Here is a 24842-nt window from a genome sequence, read left to right on the forward strand (position 1 = left end):
GTTAAGTTTTTAGAGAAAACATATTTCAGGTACATTACAACTTAAAAGTAAGTAACTTAGAAGCATACAGTTGACGACAAAATTTAAAAAAATATAAAATTTGAAATATTCAAATTAAAAATTAATAAAATAAAAATAAATAAAAAACGTAAATAAAAATATATTACAAATTAAATAATAAATGTAAAAATAATAAAAATTTGTAAAAATATTAAAAGTTTGAACAAAATATTTTGAGTTCGGTAAAAATTATTGACAATTTAAAAAAAAATATTGAAAATTAAAAAAAATATTGAAAATTAAAAAAAAATATATTGAAAATATTAAAAATTTGAGGAAAAACGTTCAACCAAAGAATTTTTAAAATTAAAGAACTATTAAAATTTGAAATTGAAAATATTAAAAATTAATAAAAAAAACTATAACAAAATTTAAAATAAATATTAAAAATGAGAACAAAATAATAAAAATTAGAAACAAAAGATTACAAAATATACATTAAAAATAAAAAAAAATATTAAAAATTTTCAAAAAAATTAAAAATTTTAAAGAGTATTAAAAATAAAAGGATAAAAAAACACAAGTTTGAAAAAATATTAAATAATTTGAAAAAAATATTCGAAATTTAAAAACAATATTAAAACTTAAAAAAAGTATTATAAATTTAAAATTAAAATTTTTAAATTTTAAATTATTTTTAAATATATCTTTTTGTCTTTCAATATTAAATTAAATTAAAATAAAAAATTAGTTATAATAATAATTAGTTAACTTTAATAAATATTTATGAATAAAGTAGTGTTTTTATGTAAAAGAAAAATTGCCTTGCATTATAATATAAAAAAAAGTCTCGAGTATTCGTTTTTATATATGTTTTGGGTCAGATTTAAATTTAAATTAAAAAACTCGCTTAAAAACTTAAAAGCTTTAAGGAAAGCATATTGTTATTTAATTATTAAGTTTTAAGTAAAAATTTACATTTTTTACAAAGCTTTAGTTGAAACTAAAACTCAAAAGAAAGTTTTAAAAACAAAAAAATATGGAATACTACTAATATATATGTATGTACATATATACATATGTATATGTACATATATAGTATATGTATATACATATAATATACTAAGGAATTACAAAAAAAAATGAAATACAAAAAATAAAATTAATAAATAAAAATATTAAAAAATATGGAAAAATAATTTTATTAAAACTAATAATAAAGATATTATTAAAAATTAAAATGTTATAAAAATATTAAAAATAAACTTCAAAATAAAATAAAACTCAAAAATAAAATTAAATTAAAAATAAATAAATTAAAATATTAAAAAATAAATAAAATTATTTAAAAAATAAAAAAGAAATAAAAATAGTGATTAAAAACAAATAAAAATAAAAAATAAAAAAAAAAAAAAAAAAAAATAAAATAGTATTAAAAATAAAAATGAATATTTAAAAAAATAATTTAAACTAAAACTAAATATTCATCTTTTTTCACATCTTCTCATTTATTTTTTACAAAATCAAAAATTTTTTCAACTTAACGCTACAAAATATGAACGAAATAAACAGTAAATGCGTGTAAATTATAAAGAAATTATTTACATTTATTTTATAATTGTGTCTGCGATAACAGAAAGTAAAAAAAATCGAAATTACAAAATAATTAAATATTAGAAGATACTCTTTTATTCCTTGTATTTAAGGCCAACGGCTAAACTGAGGGTTGTCTCTACCGTTAACAGCAAGGACGTGTCTAAATAATGAGAACCGCAGGAGTATTTACTAGTAGTAATGAATGAGAGAAGGAGAGAATGGGGACAATTGTACCCGGAACCGAAGTGCTCAGTTGGGGCTCGGAGTTTTCAGAGAGGCTGGAAAGGCTCAGGAGAGCACGTTGCTCTACAACAATACTTTGCAGATTTGTTTCGCCAACAAGTCACTACAAGCCTACCCCGGCGCCAGTTTTCTCTCTACAGCGCTGCCTAATAATAAATGCGGAATGTTTTATGAACAACAACAACAAACTACAACTAATATAATACAGAAACCGAACCGTAATACTAAAACCTAATCATATGCATGTCTCTAGGTAAGCAATTAAGTATTTAAAAATGCGCAAACTTGGCTTAGAATGATTATATCGTCAACAAAAAATGCTTGCAACGAATACCCGAGAGTTTTAGAAATCATACAAAATCATATACAATAATAATAATGAGGCGCACACTCAATATGCAGTTTACACCCACCAACCGGATAGGTGGCTTAGCTGGTAATATCGGTTTACAACCATGCGCATGCGTATTCTCGTCAAGCGCATGCCTGGCTGCTGCGCGCTCTATGTGCATTTCTTCGATTTCTTTGCGTGTCTGCGTTGCTGCTTGCTGCCCGCCTGCTTTTGTGGCAGCTGCTTCGACTTGTCACACACTTGCTTCACACCCGGCCGTTGCTTTTGCATGGCAGCGGAGTGCGCGCGCCGACTGTGCACGATTAGGCTGCTGCGTTGCTTGAAGGCCTGCATGCAATGCTGGCAGCGCTGTTTCTTCGCGCGATGCTTCCAGTGTTTGTGCAATGTCAGCGAACCCTTTGTATGGTAGTTGAAGACGAGCATTGCCGCCGCGCGTCGCTTGTCTTGCGCGCACAAGCGACAACTCAGCTTGTGATCCACCATGCGATTCAAGTACTTGTCGCGCAGCATGGCGACTATCACTTCTGGTGGCGCGCGTATCTTCTTCGGTTGCGCTTGCTTGCGCGACGAACGTTTGTCGTTGGCGCTCTGCAGTACTGACGGTTGTTGTTGCTTTTGTTGCGGTTGCGTGGGTGCTGCTTGTATAACGGAGACCTGCGCGGCTTGCGGCAACACCGTGTTTGTCGTCTGCGCTCCTAATGTGGGTGTAGTTGTGGCTGCGTGGTGTATGGTGGCCTCGTCGGCGTGCGTGGGTTTCTTGCTGAAGTCCAACGGCGCGGTGAGGTACTGCTGCTGCGAGGCGGCGTCAGCCAACAAGGGCAACAAGGTGGCTATTTGTGAAAGTGATTTGCGGCGCTTGTTGGGTGGCTGTGACGCCGCTGTTGATTGTGGCTGCGGCATGAGGGGTGCAATCGGCGCTAGTGTGACGGCGGGTGTGGCCAACAACGCCTGCTGCGTGGTGCTCTGACGTTGTTGGTTGGTATGTGAAGTAGTGCTGGCGGCATGACGCTGCTTCTGCGCGGTGGACACCTTCGGCGTTATGGTCAGCGTTATGTCCTCTTTATTACGCAAATACTCGATGTACTCCTCGGTCTCGCTACGCATGCGCTTGCGTTGTGAGGAGGAGGTGGGCTTTTGCTGCAGCTGCTCCGCTGGCTGTTGGCTGTCGTGCGGCGTCTCCGTTGCTGTCGGCATGGCCGGATACATGAGCGGCGTTTCGGCGTAATACTTATTGATGATGTCCTTGACATAGTTTTGTATCTGCGTGCTGACCTTGTTCAAATTCTGATACTCCATGTTGCTGAGGAATGTGGCAGCCGCATTCTGTTTGTTGTTCTCCTTGTTGTCGCGATCCAAGTGTAGCAGATCGAGGCGATGTTCGCGTTGGTGATGCGCGGCATTCGTGGTACGTTGATTGAGCGTTCGTGTTGTTCTCGTATGTTGTTGTTGCTGGTAATTTATTGTATTGTTTACTTTGTTGTTGTTATTGTTATACGCGGGAGGCGATCTAATAAGCTGCTCTTGATTCTCTTGATCTTCATCATTGTCGTGCTGCGACTGATATTTGCGCTTGTTGCTGCTGTTGCTGCTAGCCGCCGCTGCGGCTGCTGCCGCCATCATTTCGATTGCGCTCTCCGTTGTTTCTTGCAAATCGAAATTTTCGCTCAAGAATGCCGACATCGCCTTTCTCTGCTCACTATTACTGTAACTGCTACTGCTGCCATTTGTTGTTGCTGCTGCTGCTGCTGAGCTAGACATGTACTGTTGTCTACCGCCACCAGCTTTCAACGGTGATGCGCCACTATCGCTCGACGATGCCGTCGACGAGGCGGACGATGGTGTATTCTCATCGTCGCCCGTCGAGTGTTGTCGCTGACGCTTATGTGTGTTGTTGCTGTTGCCGTTATGATGATGATATTTCATGCGTTGCTGTTGTTGCTGTAGCTGCAGTTGTTGCTGATAGTTGGCAAAGTTGCTGTTGTTGCTTAGGGAATGGAGTAGCGCCGCAGCCTCTTTGGTCGTCCATTGTGAGGGCAGTTTATTATTGAACAGGAGTTGATGATTGGCTGGAATTTTCAACTCTTGCACGCCTCCCGCCTTATGAAAATCCTGAGCGACTGAAGCGGTGTTGCGACTGATGGCGTCCATTTTCAGGAGACTGCAGGGAAGTAGTGAGAAAGTAGAGAAATTAGTGTCAGATATAGAAAATCAAGTTTCGTATATAAAAAAATAAAAAAAATAAAAATAAAAATGGAATAAAAATTAATAAAAAATGAAATAAAATTAATAAGAAATGGAAAAATGCTAAAAAGTAGATGAAGGAGGTTATAAAAGGAGTCAAACTAAATTAAAGTAAAACCCACAAAAATTAGTAAACATTTTTTTTTAACTTGAAGGTAGATGTTAATATAACAAAGTTAGAAAATAAAAATATTCGACTGAAACGTAACTATAATACGCTTCACAAATAAAATGTTGCCATAAAGTGCTTGAGTTTGGTCGGTTAGTTTGTATGGCAGCCATATGCTATAGTAAACCGATCTGAACAATTTCTTCAGAGATTGTGACATTGCTTTGATCAATCATCCATGCCAAATTTCGTAAAGATATCTGGACAAATAAAAAAGTTCTTCATACAACGACTTGATTTTAGTAGGTTTGTTTGTATGGCAGCTATATGCTATAGTGAACCGATCTCAACGATTTCTTCAAATATTATAGCATTGCCTTAAGCAATAATCCATGCCAAATTTCATGAAGATATATTGACAAATAAAAAAGTTTTTCATACAAGGACTTGATTTTGATCGGTTAGTTTGTATGTCAGCCATATGCTATAGCAAACCGATCTCAACGATTTCTTCAGAGATTGTAGCATTGCTTTGGTCATTCAACCATGGCGAATTTCCTGAAGATATCTGACAAATAAAGGAGTTTTCCATAAAAGAACTTGTTTTTGGTCGGTTAGTTTGTATGGCAGCTATATGCTATAGTTGACCGATCTAAACAGTTTCTTCGGAGATTGTAAAATTGCTTTAGATAATAATCCATACAAAATTTCATGAATATATCTTGACCAATAAAAAAGTTTTTCCTACAAGGACATCATTTTGGTCGGATAGTTTTGATGATCAGAGTCCATTATAACAACAAAATTTTTATATTTTTACGTAATAATTAAACAAACTATTAAAATACATATTTATAACGGGTCATATGAAGTATGTAATAACAAAAAAATGTAAATCACCAAAAAAATTGTTTTTGAGGTTAACCAAAATCAATGGCAATTTAACGAAAGACTGGTAAGTGAACACAAACTTGACGAAGTCAAAACAAAACAACGAAAACAATAAGGAAATCAAGCTTTGTTATATAGTTTTTTTGGTTCGTTTTACCGCGCATAGTCTTCGGGATCACTTCCGTCTGCCTCAAGATATTGAAATAGTCGTTCGGAGCCGCGTTTCTGTGCGGCCGCATTCGGTAAACCGCCCGTGAGTAGATCGTGCGGCGGTATTAGCGAACCATTGGCGCTCAAACGCCAACCCACCATCGATGTGGGATTTACAATGATCTCCTGTAGTGGACCGCCGGTAATATTACCGTTGCCATTGTCATTTGTTGTTGTCGTGGTGTATATCGTTACCGAACCACCGCCGCCGACATTGCCGCCCTGATTGCTGGAAGTGGATGAGCTGCCGCCGCCACCACCACCGCTATGTGTTGTATGACTTTCGGTGCGGAAGGCGAAAAATATACAATAGTAAATGCAAAGGTGTGGATTTAAAGCAAAGAAACTAACGCACAGTGTGTTAGGGCTAACAATTATTGGTTGGCTTTAATTAATTTCATTGAAGAAATTACTTTTAAAGTTTAGTTTTCTTTCTTTTCTTTTTTCTTTTCTTTTTTCCGTATTTTTTTATATTTTTTTTAAGCCAACTTTAGCTTCACACCCCTAATTTGTCTAACAGTTTTATCTAAAATCTTGTCTTTCAGATCTAACTAGTTATGTAACTAATTATTTAACCGTTTATTAACCTAACTTTCAGTTTTAACTAGTTATTTAACTAATTATTTAACCGTTTATTAACCTAACTTTCAGTTTTAACTAGTTATTTAACCGTTTATTTACCAGTATGCCAGATTCGAATTTGAGAATATATTTATGCTCGAATCACTTGCTATTAAAGGGTTGCCAATAGTGCGCAATATATTCGAACTCGAATTCGAGTTCGACATATTGCCGTTAATTAAGTGGTTAGATGAATTTTGATTGCCGCGCGCCGGCCGCACGTCATTCGGACTGCGCGTGTGGGAAGCACAGAGAAGAAAGAAATTACAAATATTAGATTTTCGAAAATTAGTTACGAAAACTACTGCCTTCTTGGTTAGTGGCACTACGCAGGGCTTAAAACTAGTTGTTAGTGGAGGTTAGTTGTTTTTTGTCGCCGAGGCCGCTAAAATGCCTACAGCGCTAACTACAGAACAGCAATTTAGTTAGTCAACAGAGTAGTATTATCTTCGAAAAATAAATAAACGCATTTAATACTCACTGCACTTCGTTGATGTGCGCTTGGAACTCCTCCTGCGTGTCGCCGAGGAAGGAGCACTTGTTGCAGGCGCGCTTGTTGTGCACTTTCAGCACATGCGTGGCCAGGCGTTCCGAGCGCGCCGCCTTGTAGTCGCACAACAAGCAGACAAACGGTTTTGTGTGCGTATTGAGATGGCGTTTCAAGCCCCACTTATCCGCGCCGGACCACGGACAGTAACAGCAGGTGAAGCGTTTCTCGCGCTTCGGCTTGAGGTTGCCACTAGTAGCGCCGGTGTTGCAAACAATGCCACCATTGGCGGCGCCCACACCGACAGCAATGTCATCTTGCTTCTCCTGCTTGAGTTGTGGCAAGGGCGCGTCGGCCGCTGTGGCCACGGCCTCGATGGTCTCCGCAATGCTCATGCTCGACGATGTCGGCTGGCGTTGCGCTTCCAGGAATGCATTGTCCAGTTGTACGTTGGCGCCCTGGAATATGATGTTGGGTTTTTGCTCGGGTGAGCCACAACTGTTGAGCGTATTGTTTGTGTGTTGTTGTGTATTTACCGTAGTGATGGTGACATTGCCGCGTCCGCCGGCATGTTGATTGCCAACACCGGCGCCGCCGGTACTGTTGGACGTGCTGGCGGTTACGTGTCGTCGCGTCTTATTGATGTCATACTGCAATTCGCGATGCATGCGCAGGAAATGTTTCTTCACATGATCGGCCCGATTGAATTGCTTGAGGCAGGCGAAGCACTGGAAGGGCTTCTCCTCTTTGTGTATATTCTCGTGACGAGTGTAGAGATCTCGTCGATCGGTGGAGTAGGGACAGTGTGTGCAGGCGTAACGTTTCTGCACTTGTACACCGCCATTGTTGTTGGCATTATTGCCATTTTGGTGGTTGTTATGAGAGTTGTTATTGTTGCTGTGTGACTTTTTACGACTATTGCCACCACTCGAACTGCTGACGGCGCCGCTGTTGTTGTTCGTGGATGTAGGTGTTGCCTGCTGTTGGGTTTGGCCGGCATTCATGGTATTGCCGGAGGTCGAGGGACTAGTGTAGATCACTTCGGTGGTGGAATCGTTGCGATTTTTTGATCTAAAAAAAAACAAAGCGAAAAAATTGATTAATTTTCAGATTTTGAGAGGGCTAGTTTGTATGACAGCTATAAGCTATAGTGGATCGATCTTAACAATTTCTTAGGATATGATACCGTTATTGTGGATAATAATGCATGCCGAATTTGGTGAAGAAATATCGTCAAATAAAAAAGTTTTTCATACAATGACTTGATTTGAATCGCTGAGTTTGTATGACAGCTATATGCTATAGTGGTCCGATCTGTACAATTTCTTCGGAGCAGATACCGTTATTGCGGATAATAATGCATGCCGAATTTGGTGAAGAAATCTCGTCAAATAAAAAAGTTTTTCATACAATGACTTGATTTGGATCGTTCAATTTGTATGACAGCTATAAGCTTTAGTGGACCGATCTTAACAATTTCTTAGGATATGATACCGTTATTGTGGATAATAGAGCATGCCGAATTTGGTGAAGAAATCTCGTCAAATAAAAAAGTTTTTCATACAATGACTTGATTTGAATCGTTGAGTTTGTATGACAGCTATATGCTATAGTGGTCCGATCTGTACAATTTCTTCGGAGCTGATACCGTTATTGTGGATAATAATGCATGCCGAATTTCGTGAAGAAATCTCGTCAAATAAAAAGGTTTTTCATACAATGACTTGATTTGAATCGTTCAGTTTGTATGACAGCTATATGCTATAGTGGTCCGATCTGTACAATTTCTTCGGAGCTGATACCGTTATTGTGGATAATAATGCATGCCGAATTTCGTGAAGAAATCTCGTCAAATAAAAAAGTTTTTCATACAATGACTTGATTTGAATCGTTCAGTTTGTATGACAGCTATATGCCACAGTGATACGATATCAGCGAGTCCGACAAATAAGCAGCCTCTTGAGGAGAAAAAGACGTGTGCGAAAATTCAGACCGATATCTCAAAAACCGACAGACGAAAATACGGTCTTAACTAAACGACTCAGCTCGCTTGGCTTCAAAATTGTCGCAACAAAATTATTTCAATCAAGCCCACATTTTTTAGTACATTTCGGTTTTAACTTCAACACAATTTCTTTTTTAAATATTTTTTTATTTCACTAAAAGCCTGCAACGCATGAGACGTCTCCGCTTCGACAATGCGTCGCATACATAATTCGAATTTTGTGCCGAAATTTAATCTTGGCAAATGGACGTGGAATAAAACCTTGGAGCGCTTAGAGTTTGAGCCCATCAAAGATGCGGAATTGGAGAAACAAGATTATATCAGGACGTGCGGCTTCAAATTCAACAAAACGCTGAATCAATTAGAAGAGTTAATATTCCTGCAGGAGTTCCAGCGCTCCGAACTCACACACGATGCGGATGTCATACTCGTACAAGACATCAAAAATCTTGTGCTATTTCTGGCGCCATCCGAGACTATCACAAAGGATTTCGTGCTCTTTCTGCACACCTTCACAGTGGATCGTTTTCTGCGCGCGCTCATCATTTACTTTGAGTACTACTTGAAGATGGTGGAGTTCGTGTTGATACGACGCGATGAGATTAGCGGCGAAAAGGCGCAAATACAAAGCGAGGACACCAATGAGATCAAACGCATCTACTCGTCATATCTTACGCAGCATCGGCTGCTGTTGGCGCGCGAGTATAGCATCATTATAGCGGGCGATGGCGAAATGAAACCTTTCTACCACATTACGCCCATCGTCAATATTTCGCAATCGATTAAGGATAAGCGCTTCCACGAAACCTTTTTGGCCTTCTCCACACAAATGGTGTGGATCGCTATGCATCGGCGCGCCTACGACTACATCGATTTGGAAATGTATCGACTGTTTCGCTCCGAACACTTCAAGCTCAAACGCTATGCGCACATCAACTTCACGGAGGCCGAGGCGAACATGCTGTACGGCAAGAATTACAAGCGCGTGAATTATCGCGCACAAAACTCACCGCTCATACAGGAGTTGGTCAATGTGTCCACCGAGAATTTGCCCATACTGTGGATTGGCGAACGCAAGTATCGCGGCACCGATTTGCGCATACACCAGCTGGAGCTCGAGTATATTGTGCCGGACAGTCAGTTGATTTTGATCGATGTGTGTCACGGCATACTCGGGCATCCGAAGAAAATCTATAATACGCTGTTGAACATCAATTGGGAAGAGGTGCGCTTCCAGAACTATTCGCAAATTTATGACCCCTACCAATTGGTGCGTCAGCCGGCGCTGAAGATACCGCGCATCGATGCGGAGAAGATACGCAAATATGCGCAGAAATTCGACACCTACTATCACGTGCGCATGCAGTACGAGCGCGTAAGCAAAGCGGTGATCGATAAGTGGTGTCGCCGCGACGCCGTCATTGCGTATTTCACCACGGAGGGCATGATTACGAACATTGTGACGCGATGCGAAAAGGAACTGGAAAGGGTCTCGTATGGTCCGAGTGTGGAGGAGATAACGAGCAAGTTTTTGGCACGCAAGAAACTATTGCGGAAACTATAGGGGATTGCAAAAAGACAAAGGAGCGTCTAAAGAAAGGAACATCGGCTCGAAGGCAGTTGGCAAGGCTTCGTATATTTTTTATTTTTTTTATTTCTCTCGATGCGATTCATATTTAAAGCTCGTCATAATTTCGGTACGTAGTTAGTACAATAAAATTTGAGGTTAAGTATGTTGTTTTAGTATGAAATTCAAATTTAACGGTAATTGTCAACATAAGATTGAAGAAAACACAGTTATAATTCAATAAAATATTTCTCAAATCAGAGTTGTGACTCTATAAACGCAGCCGGGTCCTGAAAATCGTCTTCGATTTACCGCTACTCTGCTCTTTGACTCTACTCTCACGTGAGAGTATTATCCTGACTTACATGACAGGCAACAACAAATGTATTCAGCTCAATTCTATACAAGAAGTATGTGAGTACCACGGTAAATATTTAACTCTCTTTGATTAATGCGAGTTCTTTGTTCGATTCACCACTCACTAAGCTTAAATGCATCGAAAAAGGCTGGAGTCTCCATACAAATTTATGTAATAATATTTCAGGCTTATAAAATAATAAATTCATAAACATTTAGTAATAAATCCGAATTAAATTGTTTACATATGTAAAACACTAGACCCACCCTAATGTTTAGCAATCTTTTGGTATACACATATGTAGGTAATTCAATAACATCTATATAAAACTTAAAAACAAAAATATTTCCAATTTAAAAAATCCTCGTCTCACCCTAATGCAATTTTTTTCGTAAACACATAGGCACTTCGATAGCTTTATTAGCTTATATGTACGTATAAGACTTCAATAAAACGAATTGCACTTTAAACAAATTTTGATTTCATATGCAAAATAAATTGACGCACCCTAATGTATAACTACATATATGTTTCTATGTATGTACTTCAATATCTAAATATAGTAATAACATCTAAAAGGACTTATAGACTGTAGAATCGCACTCTAAAACATTTTTTAAATATACGAAGAAAATTGAGCCACCCTAATAATTAATTACTTTTTGCATACAAATATGTGCTTGCTTAATATTATTTTTATAAGGCTTAAATAAAAGAGGTTTCAGTAGGAAGAATATGGTTTTAATACATACTGAAAAACTGAACCACCCTAAAGAAAAATTATAATTTTCTTTACACGTACATATATACATATGCCTGGCTATCTATATAAGCGCATATATAGGACTTAAAGTAACAAGAAGTTCACGTTGAACAATTTTGTTTTCATATGCTGGGAAAATTGGCACACCCTAATGTGTAATTATATTTTATTATACACAAATAACCGCCCCTATTTAAGTACATTATATAAGATTTGCAATTACATGAATTTCACGTTGAAAAATTTAGTTTTCATACGCCGGGAAAAATCGGCACACCCTAACGTGCTATTATATTTTGCTATACACAAATGACCTCCGATATCTATTTAAGCACATTTATATAAGACTCATAAAAAGATAAGAAAAACTTTGTTTTCGTACGCGTTGAAAATCGACGCACCCTAATGTATAATTATTTTTCTTAAGCACATACATACATACATTCATTATATATATATATAGACACGACTATATATGACTTAAAGAAACAAGATTAGAAATCTATAAAATTTTATTTTCAAAAGAGGCAAAAACTGACGCACCCTAATGCCTAATTACGCTTATGTACAGCCATATCTAATATAAGCACACATTCACTACACCACTTTTGTCTGCACTTACTTTGACTTTGATGTGCCAACTTGTTGCTGCAATTGTTGTTGTTGCTGCTGCTGTTGTTGTTGTTGTTGTTGCTGTTGAGTGGCAGCCGTATAACTCTGTAATTTACCACCTGTTGCCGTCGGTGTCGACCACTGTACAATTTGTGCCTGTTGCTGCTGTTGCTGTTGTTGCTGCTGCTGCTGATCCGTACCACCGGTGCCAGCGGCGTTGGTGGTGGCAAAACCATTTTGCATTAGCGCCGCCAGGCCAAAAGCCGTATTCAAGTGGTCTTCCGATTTGAAATTACCGCCTGTCGTGGCGACGACCACAGAACCCTCGGCTTGTTGTTGGATTACAACATTTGCCGCGGCGGCAGCTGTTGCCACTGCATTAGCGGCATTGTTCTCATATTCGATGGTGGGCGCAGCGCTGCGATCGATCTGCTGAAGAAGGTGCAGCGCCAAAGGAAGCCAAAGCAAAGTGGTGAAGAAAAACAAATAAGAAAAAAGAGATAACATAAGTAAAAAGGCAATAGAGGAGTGTGTGTATGTATGTATATGTATGTATGTGTTGAGTGTGTGTGTGTGTTTTTTGCGGCCGGCGCGCATGAGTCAACCGCAAGCGCTGCTGTGGCACTTACCAAATTCGTGAATGAGCGCTCGCCCTCGGGTGCTGTGGGCCCAGTGGTCGCCACCTGCGCAACCGGTGTGCCCAATGTATGTAAACCATTTCCGGTCTCTTCCCCATATAATTTACGTGTGATTTCTTTGAACATATCTTCATAAGCGGCCTCAACATTTGAGGACGGTATTAATGTTGCCATGGCTTATAGAATGCGCGCGTTGCAATGCTGCTACAACTACAAATACGGGCCGTCAGAAACTGCAGAAGAGAAATAGAGAGAGAGAGAAAGAGAAATTGCGGTTAGCAAAGACTATAAAAAAATATGTATGCGTCTGTATGTATGCAGGCAGTTTATAAATATGTCTACTATCGAAAGGGTTAGTTCAATAAAAAGTCAGTACAAAAAATATATTGAGCAGAGCAGCGAGTCGTCGACAAAAGAAACCGTTCGTCAAATAGCCACACATCCGTTGAGTTTCAATTTGTCTCACTCGTCTTTTTCGTGGCGGTTGACGTTGTTTATTTGCGCCGCCTTTAAAAACGCCTGCCTTTTAAAAGTCACATCAGACGGCGGGCAAAGTATGAACCCCAGCTGCCCAGTTTTGTGGCTTGTCACTTAGCCTTGGCTTCACTCTACTTCATACCATAGGCTAGCATGTATGCCTTCGTGCGCCTGTATGCGTTCGTGCGCCTGTGTGTGTGCTGGCGTTGTGGCGTGCGGGCGGCGTGTAAAAGTTAAATTGCCAACGACAGCTGACTGACATTTCCAGGAATACCAACGCTGATACATGATGCGCTGCGTCAAGGCAACAAAAACCAACAATAACAAGACAGTTGAAAAATGAACATAAAAATGCAGTTGACGTTAAGTGAATGGCTGTGCTACAAAATATACACACACACACATGCATACAAATGCAGGTATGCGGACGGCTTGCTGTTGGGATGACATTAGCGTTGCTGCAGCGCAGATAAGACAGACACTCGCCATTAAGCAACAACAAGCAGCAGCGTATAATGGCATGAAGCTGGACAGCCACAGCCGAACTGCTGAGTCATGTTTCGTAACAACGCCTGCAAGCCCCCTGCCACCCTTTAAATTTTCTATAAAACGAACTTGTTTGACGGACACCCACTGGCGCAGTAGGTGTTAAAGGAATTTATACAATAAAGTGCTGAGGCAGGCAGAAATTGCGTGAAATAAATTTACGTTTCATAATGCACAAATGGAAGCAGAATTGAGGCGAAATTGTTGACTGAAATCAATATTGACGAACGGCGCGAACATTTTGAAAGAGCTGTCATATTCTCAGACGAACTTATATGGAGCTTAGAGGGCGTGTATTTATTGCTTCAAAGGTTTTTTTGTTTCAAGAAAATGTAAAAAGTCAATTGACGATTTCGATGTCGATGTGGATGCAATATACATATAATATTACTGCAACAACAATTTATATGACTGTCTTACAAAAAATGTGCAAATATAATAACAAAATGTATGAAAAAAAGATATTGAAACATTGGCAGAGATATAATAAAATAATTAATAAAAAATATAAAAATATTAAAAATTAAAAACTAATAATAATAAAATATAAATAATAATAGAAAAATAAAAATTAAAATATATATAAAAATATTATGTATATTAATAACAATAAAATACAAAATATAGAAAATAAAAATTAAAAAAATAAAACAAATTAAATTAAAATAAATAATATGGAAATAACACTAAAAATTTATTATTTTTTATATTTGAAAAATGATAAAATATTTGCAAAATTTATTTTTTGTTTTTGAAAATTAATAAAGTTATTGCAAAGATAATATATATATATAAAAATAATACTAAAACAGAAAAAACTATATTAAAATAACACTAAAATAAAAAAATATATAAAAAAATTTAATTATAAAAAATAAAAATATACCAACAAATTAAATAAAAATTAAATTAAAATAAACAATATAAAAATAATAATAAAAAGTTATGAAAAATATATACATATATTTTTATATTTTGAAAAATAATAAAATTATTGCTAAAAATTAGTAATATTTAAAATTAAAAAATAAAAACTATATATAAAATAACACTAAAATAAAAAATATAATGTATATAAAAATTTTAATTATTAAAAAATAAAAAATATGCCAATAAATTAAATTACAATAAACAATATAAAAAAATAATAAAAAGCAATGAAAAAAATATTTTTTTTTTATATTTTAAAAAAATATTAAAAATATTGCTTAAAATTAGTAATATTAAAGAATTAAGAGATAAAAATTATATATAAAATAATAACACTAAAATAAAAAATATAATGTATATAAAAATTTTAATTATTAAAAAATAAAAAATATGCCAATAAATTAAATTACAATAAACAATATAAAAAAATAATAAAAAGCAATGAAAAAAATATTTTTTTTTTATATTTTAAAAAAATATTAAAAATATTGCTTAAAATTAGTAATATTAAAGAATTAAGAGATAAAAATTATATATAAAAACTATATATACACTAAAATGGAAAAATAATATATAAAAATTGTATTAAAAAAAATAAAAAATTAACTTAAAAAAAATAAAAAGGAATGCAAATTTAAGTTCTTTCATATTTTGAAAAAAAAAAATATATATGTATAATTAAAATTATTGCAAATAAATTTCAAAAAATTAAATAAAATGAAAAAAAATTAAAAAAATAAACAAAACAACAAAAAAATTAAAAAAAAAATTATAATAAATTTATGTATAAAATATCAATGAAAAATAAACCCAAAATATCACTAAAACAGAAAAAATAATATATAAAAAATTTAATTATAAAAATAAAAATTAACAAAACACCGATAAAGTAAATAAAAATAAATAAAATAATTAAATTAGGATAAACAATATAAAAATAGTAATAAAAAGTCATAAAAACAAAAATATTATTTTAAATTTTTACAAATATTACAATTATGGCATAAAAATTAGTTATATTAAACAAAAAAATTAAAATTAAATAATACTAAAACAGAAAAAATAATATACAAAAAATTTAATTATAAAAATAAAAAAATTTAAAACACCAGAAAAAATTACATAAAAGTAAATATAAAAAAAATTAAATATAATAATAAAAAAGCATAAATATTATAAATTTTTATTTCATAGTTTTGAAAAAAAAATACAAAAAAAAAACAATTTTATAATAAAAAAATTTAAAAACACCAATAAATTACATAAAAGTAAATACAAAAAAAAATAAATATAATAATAAAAAACATAAATACTATAAATTTTTATTTTATAGTTTTGAAAAAAAAAAATACAAAAGAAATTGTATAATAAAATTATTGCAAAAAAATTTAAAAAATATATATACAAAATAACAATAAATATTGTTAAAAAAAATAAAATAATAAAATCAATAACAATATAAAAATGATCAATAAATTAAATAAATAATATAAATAAACAAAAAATAAAATACAAAAAATAAGATAAAAATTTCAATAATGCATAAAAAAATAATTATATATAATTAATTAAAATAATAACATTGTGAAATAAAATGCAAAAAAAATTAATTAAAAATATTAAAAAGAAAAACAAATAAAAATAAACAATAAAAAATACAACCTTCACAACTAAAATGTTCGAAATTAAACAACAACTAATTTTGTATACAAAAATAATATTTTTAACACCTTCAATTTTGTTTAATATAAATACAGAAAATAAGAGATAATTAATTAATGTTAAACATTGAAAATTTTAATTAAAAAATATATTTTATATATCGTACCCTAAAAAGCAAAATAACATATGATCAAAGGAAAAAATAGAAAATCGCAGTCAGATATATTAACCAATATATAACCATTTTATAAGTGTATGATAACCAATATAGATATAACCATTTTATAAGTGGTATAACCAATATATAACCATTTTATAACCAAAACTTAAATTTTCTTTCAACATGAGTGGTTTCAATTATTTTCTTATCATCAAATAGAAACATTAAAGTCTCGCCTTCAGCTACTCGAAAAAATATCTCGTTTTGTGGGAAAGGTCTCGTACATTTTTTACGTAACCGTTTAAATGATATTATTATAACTTTTAGTAATATTTTAAAAACTTTTAAATTTTCTCTCTTTTTTAGTAAGCCTTGCAAATTTTTCTAAAACACTTTTTAGCGCCAGAGGTAAAAAGGAGCATCAACTTTCAGCATCATCAAGGCACAATATAAAGATAAGTCTAAGAAATCGGTAAACCTTCCAAATTGTATAATTAATTTTAACCAAAGAAAAGTGTACATATTTGATTTGAGTCCAGTTTCAAATCCACTGAAGCACAGTCTTAACATAATTTCACAACAAAGCTTGATAAAAAAAGCTTCTTGAAAAAACTACAAAGTTTCAATCCACCCTTTTCCTAAATTGCACGCCATCCCATCCCAATCGACACCCAAATCAGCGCCGTTCGAAAATTCCTTCGCAGAATTCCACATAAAATTAAAGACACTTAACACACACTCAAAGGAGTGCGGCGGGTCACAAACTTCGCTTGAAGTTCGACAAGCAGGGCAGCAGAGTGCGTAGGTAGGCTGCATTATGGATGGATGGTTATGAGTGTACCCACTTTGCACGCCATAAACTCGGAAGACAAATTGTCAATGGGCTACGCGGCAGACACACACACAAGCAGATTTCATATATAGTATGTAAGTAATGCCTGGGCGAAGCACGAGCAGCCGCCTTTCAGGGCTTTTTTATTATAATTGCTACGCAATATTGCCGTCCTCGTTCATATTGTGCGGCATTTCACACGCCTTGCCTTGGTTACTTGCGCCGAGTGTCTTTGGCGCAGAGCTTTTTGAAGTGCGCCGCCAACGCCAAAACTGCCGCGGCGGGCAGATGAGTCAGTAGAGCGGAGTTGGCAAATAAACACAACGAATGAGTGCATAAAACGGAATGGAAGCAAAGCAAAAGCGGCACAATGTCAACCCGAGAATTATTTTATCTTTACGAATGGGGTTTCTCACTCCGCAAAAGAGGTTGCTGAAAGCAGGAGAAACCCATATTACACATTCGAACCGAAATCCACTGGCGGCAAGCAAAAAAGTTTTTTCCTGCAACCGCGTCGACTCGCTTATCGCCGAGTTCGTCATGGCCCTCCCACAACGGCGATAACCTTAAGCCAAAGTGGGTGGCTATGCAGCCTCTGCAGCATGAAAAAATAAAGCACCAAGCCGCATGAGCGCAGCGCAACGGAAAAGCGCGCCAACTTGCAGTGCCACAAACGCAGGTACAGCAACAAGCAGCGCCATGGTGCAAACCATAAAAATAGCCGTTTTGTTTGCAAAGTCATCAGCGACGCCAACGGACGCTTTGTTGCACTTGGTGGGCCGCTACTACTACTTCGCAGCGAACGCATTGCAGCCGACGCCACACACAGTCGGCCAGCCAAACTCACGAACTGTCACAGTTGCACTACAAATACAACAAACGCGGTGGCATATGGTCGGCGCTGTGATGTGTGGCAGTTGTGTCGCCCACTTTGGCGACATTGTCTTCATTTCGGTTACGGCGCGTATGAATGTATGTGCCACTGCGGCGAAACGTGTTCTCCCCCTCACATGAAGATTGCTTTTATTTTTATTTATTTTTTGTTGTTTGCTTATTTTGCAGTGTGTTCTTTTTGAAGTGTGTCCCCTTTTCGCATTGTCGCTTTGAATTTTGTTCACCCATATTCCGGTCTGCTGCCGCCGCCGCCGCCTAGTCAGCAGTTCACAGCACAACACCGTGTGGGGGCGTTTGGTGTTTTGGCTGCGCTAAAGCTGGGCGTCGCGCCCGTCTGCGCGCCTGACTGCCAGTCTATTTCACAATTCGTATGTTTGTTTTATTTATCGCCGTTTGTTGGGTGTTGTTGTTGTGGTGCCTTGTTTTCGAGTGGCGGCGTGGCGGCGTGGCGCGGCGCAAGCAAGCAAAAGTCAAGATCATTCATCTGTTGCTGCTTTGGCTGGTTGCTGTGAGTAGGCCATGGTGGGTGGATATTATTTTATCATACATCATGCTTGGCTGTCAGGCGCAAATATCACAGAAAATATCTGTACTTCCAGTTTCGAAGTATTTATTTGAATGGTATGGAAGTTGGATTCCATCAAAAACTTATACGCGACAGAAATATGTTCGAAATATGCAGTGTCGCATTTCATAAATCTGTTGAGAATTACAGTAAATGGTGTTTAGTGACTGAAATTTTGACATAAAGAGGCTTGTAGTGCCATAGAACCCGAAGTGCTAACTTATAAGTTTTTAATAATTTATATTAGCAGATTTGAGACTATTTTGAGAAATAAATAAGTCGGTGGAGAATTACAGACTAAACGAGTGAAATTTTAAAATTAAAAACTTGCAGTTCCCATAGAAAACTAACTTCTAGCTCATGAGATGATAATAATTTATATAAAGCAGATTTGAAACAATTTTGAGAAATGATAAGTCGGTTGAGAATTACAGACTATACGAGTGAAATTTTAAAATTAAAAGCTTGCAGTTCTCATAGAACCCTAACTTCTACCTCGTAATAAGGTTATATACTTGTATAATATAATATGATCTATATAAAGCAGAAAGACCATCCAGAACTTTGATGGTCTCAGTCGAAAGGTTCACATTATGAGAGGGTTAAGGTTAGAAGTACGGAAAGTTACCAGAACCATAATCTATATTTACACTAGATTTTTTGACTCTAAATCCTAATATTAATACTAAAGAACACCAGCTATCTTAGCACCAGAATATCGCTTCTGAAATTATTATATTTCCTGGGAAATCCAATCAGCATTTCCGGCACGATCGTGGCTTACTGAACTGATAATTGTTATAGTATACTGAGGACTTAAATCAATTTTTGATCACTTTTCAGTTCTTCGAAATGGCAGCTTTTGAAATAGCTCTTAACGAGTAAAGCTCTCAGTTCTGAAATATTTAAGAAGAAATTTCTATAAGTTCTCGAGATCTCAACCTTTCTGGTACAAAAAATAAAGTTTTTTGCTCTAAAAGTAATTTTGTAAGATTTGCATCTTATGATTGCTAACCTAGAAATCCCATAAAAACCCAGATATGTCAATATTCGATCATGCTTGAGTCAGTTCTGAAGCGAATTCTCAACTTTCATCAAAAACAGACAAAAAACAGCTGACATTTGAGATGCCACCGCAAAACTCAAGAACACGCACGAAACTTACATCTCTCAAAGTGAAAAAGTCTATGAAACACAAAACGAAAAAAGCGAATGACAGCAAGATTGGCGCAACAGCTGCATGACAAGCCAATCACACGCGCGCAAATGGGGTGAGTGGGCCGAAAACGGGCGCGCAAAAACCGAAACAACAACACAAAGTGCGCGCAGAAGAGCAAATGAATAACAAGACAACCACAAAGCACTAGAAAGCCCCGACAGCCACTGCGGAAATAATGGCAAGCCAGCGCTAAATTATAACAGCTGCGCCTGCTGATACCGCTGGCAATGCGTTCTGAGGTTACGGACGAACTCGACAACAAGAACGACGAACGGTTGAAGAAGACGTGCGTGTGCGCCAACCAGCAATAAACAACAATAAAGGGTAGCGCGTTTGGGTTGAGTGCTTGGCGTCGCAGCGACAATGAAGGAACCGCTGCAAATTGAAGGAGCTAAGAACCGGTTCTGTGTTTGGCGCGTCCCTGATCGACATTTCTTAAGCTTTGACTTTTGACGTGCCAGTCCTTGTCTGCGACAGCCAACAGCTGCTTGCGTAAAGCCAATCGGCGCACATAACTTGCATATATGTATGTATATGTCTGGAAATATGCTTGTATGGCGCAGTTGGGGCGCGCGCGCGTCTTTGGGGTGTCTTTGCAGCAGGCGCACACCCGCACCAATGGCTACCACCGCTACATAAAGATTCTGAAATAGTAGTGACTTTGTTGCGCGCTTCGCTTTAGCGGTGCGCTACGAAATCGTCAAATTGTTGTCGTTGCTTGTTGTTGTTGTTGATTGTAATCAGCGCACCACCGCCGCTGTTGACTATTTAATGTGCGTTGTTGCTTGCCGCGCTCGGTGGGTGTTGTTGGCTGATTGCTTTGGCGTTGATGTTTTCATCTTTGGCGACTAGTCAGTCACACAACCGAAAAGTACTAGTGACATTAAGATTGTGTGTGACGAAGGCAGGCACACGCGTGTTGCAGACAACAGCTAGAAGCGGCATGGCGCGTTACAGCTCAATTCAACCCAACACGATCGTAGCTGGGAGTTATTAGTACAAACGTGTATAATGTGTGTGGTGTGTATATATGTATGTATTTATGGGTATAGCCAGCCACGCCAAGAAATTATGGTGTTTGTCGTGCCAAATCGAATGGCAGGCAGTGCGTCGTCATGGAGGGCGATCGACGACGATAAAGTGGGCGCAGGCGACCGTGCTAAAATGCTGTATAACGCAGCGTGAGTTGTTGTTGTTGCGGTGCGCGAAGTGCACAGTGGTAGAAAATTGAATTTTTGGTGCGAAAGTTTTAAAACTGACTTGGAATAATATTTTTGTTGTACTTTTTTTTCGAAAAAAAATTTAAAATTTTAGTTAAAACTTTTGAATGTTCAAATTAAAATTAAATTTTAAATTTCAGAGCGGAGAGAATTTTATTCATTAAAATTACGGTATTTAATACTCCATAATTACGAAAATTTTTTAAATAAAAATAAATATTTAAAAGATCGGAAGAGCACATTTTTCAAATAATTTTTTATTTTTTTTTTTTCTTTTATTATTTTTTTACCACTTTTTTTGTTTTATTTATAAAAATTTTTATATGTAAAAAACATAAACAAAAACGATTTGAAAAAATTATAAAATATGAAACTTAATAAAACAAAAATAAATATATATAAACAATTTATCTTTTATTTTTAATTATAAATTAATTTATCAAATAATTGTTATATTTATTTTTTTATTCTGGTTTAATTATTTGATATTGTTTTTTTTAATTTAATTTTTTATTTAGTTATTTTTTTATTTAAATATATTTTTAAGTTATTAACAAAATTTTAGATCTAAAAATGTTTAATTAAAAAAATTGTATTTAATTTCAACTTATTTTTTCAATTTTTTTCTAATTTTTTTTAATCTTTTAATTTTTTTGTTTAAAATGTTTTTTTTTAATGCATATACATGTATATGTACATATGTATTTAAGTTATTCAATAATTAAGATTTAAAAAGTTAGCTTTTTTATTATAAAAATATATATTTTGTTTATTTTACTTTATTTTTTATTTAAATTTTTTCTTTTTTTATTTATTTTTCTCTTAATTTTTTATTATTTTAATTAAATTTTTAATTTTAGTTTTGTTTTATTTATAAAGAAATGTATTATAGTAGAGGCCGCTAAATATGTGATCCGGATTAGAGAATACGGATAGAGAATGCCGGTCCGGATTACAAGGGACATAATAGAAATTTTTAATTTTTTAACCCTGTTCGAATTACAGTGGAATCCGGATTAGGCCGTGTCCGGATTAGCGGGCCTCTACTGTATAATAATATTTTTTTTAAACAATTATACTCTGATTTAAATTTATTTATTTTTAATAAAATTTAAATAATAAAGTTTACCGTTAAAGATATTTTTATTTTTTTCTTAAAATAATTTAAATTAACTAAATTTGTTTTTAATAATTTTAATAAGAAAAATCACAGTTAAATATATTTTTTTAATTTTGTTAAAACATATTTTTTCTTAAAAATTAAAAATATTATTTTTTTAAATATATTGAATTTTTTTTTTAATAATTTGTGATTTTTAATACAAAATTTGAAGTCAAATATTTTTTTTTATTTATTTTTTTTCAATTAATAATTTGTTTTTCTGTTTAGAAAATTAATGTCAAAAATATATTATTTAAATTTGTATTAAACTTAGTTTTTTTTTAATATTTTTTATTATTTTTATTATAAAAAAAAAAAATATTTTTTATTTTATTCATCTTTACACAACCACAGCACACTTTCGCCCCACTGTGCAAGCGCTGTCGTTTTCCGTCTTGTTTTCTTATTTATTTGAGTATTCGCATTGTTGTTGTTGCCTTTGTGCCGGGTGTTGGTGTTATTATTAAACGTTGGAAAAAAGCAAGCAGTGACGGGTGGGTGCGTTAAAAACGGGTGGGCACTTAATAGCACCCAACTAAGTAAAGTAAATCAGCGGGCAAACAGCAAAAATAAACAGTACGACGGCGAGATTCGCAGCGAGACGACGCGACGACGCGACAGGCAGTCAGCGAAAAGCAATGGCAAGCAAAAAGTAAAAATAACAGCAAAAAGAAGCGCACATGGCGCATTGAGTACACAAGCACACACACACACACAGACACATGTCACAATAACAACGCTGAGAAATATAACGATCGACAAGGCAGCAGCAGCAGCCGCATTGGCGAGGCGAGAATTTTTATGAAATTTCGCAAGCTCAGCAGCAAAGAAGCGGCACTCAAACACCGACCCATTTCAAAGTGCCCGGCGTTGTTGTTGTAGGCATGTTTGCATGGCTGCTTATCGGCCTGTTCGTTGGTGGCGCTGTGGGGTCATAAATGTGCAGTCGTCGTCGTCAAGCCAACGAGCAGACACAACGAAGTTACCCAACCCAAGTTACAAAAACTCAACCCAAAAGTCACAGCAACTTCAGCTGCCCGACGACCAACAACAAAACCAACAACACAGCGCACCACTGAAGTCAACATTTGTATGTGTGCGCTTGTGTGTGGTTGAAGGAGTAATTGCGCCGCGCCGCGACGATCGCTTTGGGTAATTTCATAAAGTCTTATAGGGTGGGTCGCGCCGCCTGGCAGTTACAACGGGTCTCTAAATTTCCAACACAGTTGTTGTACTATGCAGTGTCATTGATTTGAGTCGCTGACGAACGCACGGACGGCCGGGCGAACGCATGGGCGCGTGTGTGCTGCTTTGCTGGTGTTGACTCTGGCGGTGAAAGGCCAAGTGGACGCACTGTTATCGCCTATAGCCACCACACCACAGCGACACGAACGCGCGCACACACGCCCACAATTGCAGGCAACACACACACATTCTATGAAATGTAATTTTTCGAAAAGCAACAACAGCGGCAACGCTTGGTCACAACACTTGCGCTGTGCTGGGAAGTTGAAACGCAATCAGCTCGCATCGTTGTTGGGTGGGTGGTTGCTGATCGTGAAATTGTTTCGCATGAGCGTGTCGCTTTGTACAAATATATATGTATATGTGTGTATGTATGTATATGCATATGTGCGTGTATTGGCGCATTAATCTAGCGTAACGAGGCGACGGTGTGGGAGTTTCGAGTTTGGTCTGGCTGAGACAACTGACCATAATTGCCGGATGTATGAGAACATTATTTATTTGGTTGAATTGAAAGCGCTGTTTGTGGTGTTAATGCTTTGCTAATTGTATTAAATTGCCCCGAGTCCTTTGTGAGACCCATTTTATATATAGTAGAAGGCATACTAATCAAGTATGTTCAACCGTTTCTATAAGAAATGATTTTATTTGCTTTTAAACTCGAGTTTATAGGTTATTTTGGTGTTTAGTAAACTAAACACTAGTAAATGGAGTTTGCCTTACAAAAAGTTAGCTTTAAACTCATTGTTAATTTTTTGGGGTTAATAGTTTTAAATGGTCCGGATCCATTGAAAGTGGTTAAAATCACTTGAGACCCCAACAAAATTTCTCTAACGCGAAAACGAAAATATTCGACAGATTTTCATAAACACGATGTCTTAAACTCGAGTTTAACGAAAATAAAGTATTTGTAAAACGAAATAATTTTCTTAATCGAAAAAATTAAAATTCGTGACAAATGTGCATAAACACGAAATCTTAAACTCGAGTTTAACGAAAACAATGTAATAACGAAAAGATTTTCTTAAAATAAAAACGAAAATATTTGACAAAAATGAAAACAAATGCCGTTAAACTCTAAATGTTAAACTCGAGTTTAACGAAAAAATATTTTGGAAAACGAAAAGATTTTCTCAAACGCAAAAACGAAAATATTTGACAAATGTTCATAAACACTACACGTTAAACTCGAGTTTAACGAAAAAATATTTTTAATAACGAAAAGTTTTTCTCAAAC

At 35.5% G+C, this 24842-nt stretch overlaps 2 protein-coding genes across 5 annotated transcripts in view; one reads left to right on the top strand and one right to left on the bottom strand.

Annotated features, from left to right (window-relative positions):
* Positions 1-1494: 1494 nt before the first annotated feature.
* Positions 1495-24842, bottom strand: part of LOC120770968 (protein charlatan) — a 55755-nt gene continuing 32407 nt past the window's right edge. For 3 of the 4 annotated variants that reach the window (XM_040098702.1, XM_040098700.1, XM_040098699.1), the window contains 5 exons: positions 12685-12926; positions 12066-12487; positions 6745-7821; positions 5590-5922; positions 1495-4349 (listed from right to left, as the gene is read on the bottom strand). In XM_040098702.1, the coding sequence (XP_039954636.1) occupies positions 2342-4349; positions 5590-5922; positions 6745-7821; positions 12066-12487; positions 12685-12867 (4023 nt within the window). In that variant the 5' untranslated portion in view covers positions 12868-12926 and the 3' untranslated portion in view covers positions 1495-2341. The remainder of the gene's footprint in view (positions 4350-5589; positions 5923-6744; positions 7822-12065; positions 12488-12684; positions 12927-24842) is intronic. The other variant, XM_040098703.1, reaches the window with a different exon arrangement.
* LOC120770969 (protein phosphatase 1 regulatory subunit 36-like) lies at positions 8926-10341 on the top strand. Its single transcript, XM_040098704.1, has one exon. The coding sequence runs from the start codon at positions 8949-8951 to the stop codon at positions 10317-10319; it is 1371 nt and encodes a 456-aa protein (XP_039954638.1). The 5' UTR covers positions 8926-8948; the 3' UTR covers positions 10320-10341.

The sequence above is a fragment of the Bactrocera tryoni genome, chromosome 3 (genome assembly GCF_016617805.1).
Source record: "Bactrocera tryoni isolate S06 chromosome 3, CSIRO_BtryS06_freeze2, whole genome shotgun sequence".
In the NCBI taxonomy this organism is placed as follows: Eukaryota; Metazoa; Arthropoda; class Insecta; order Diptera; family Tephritidae; genus Bactrocera; species Bactrocera tryoni.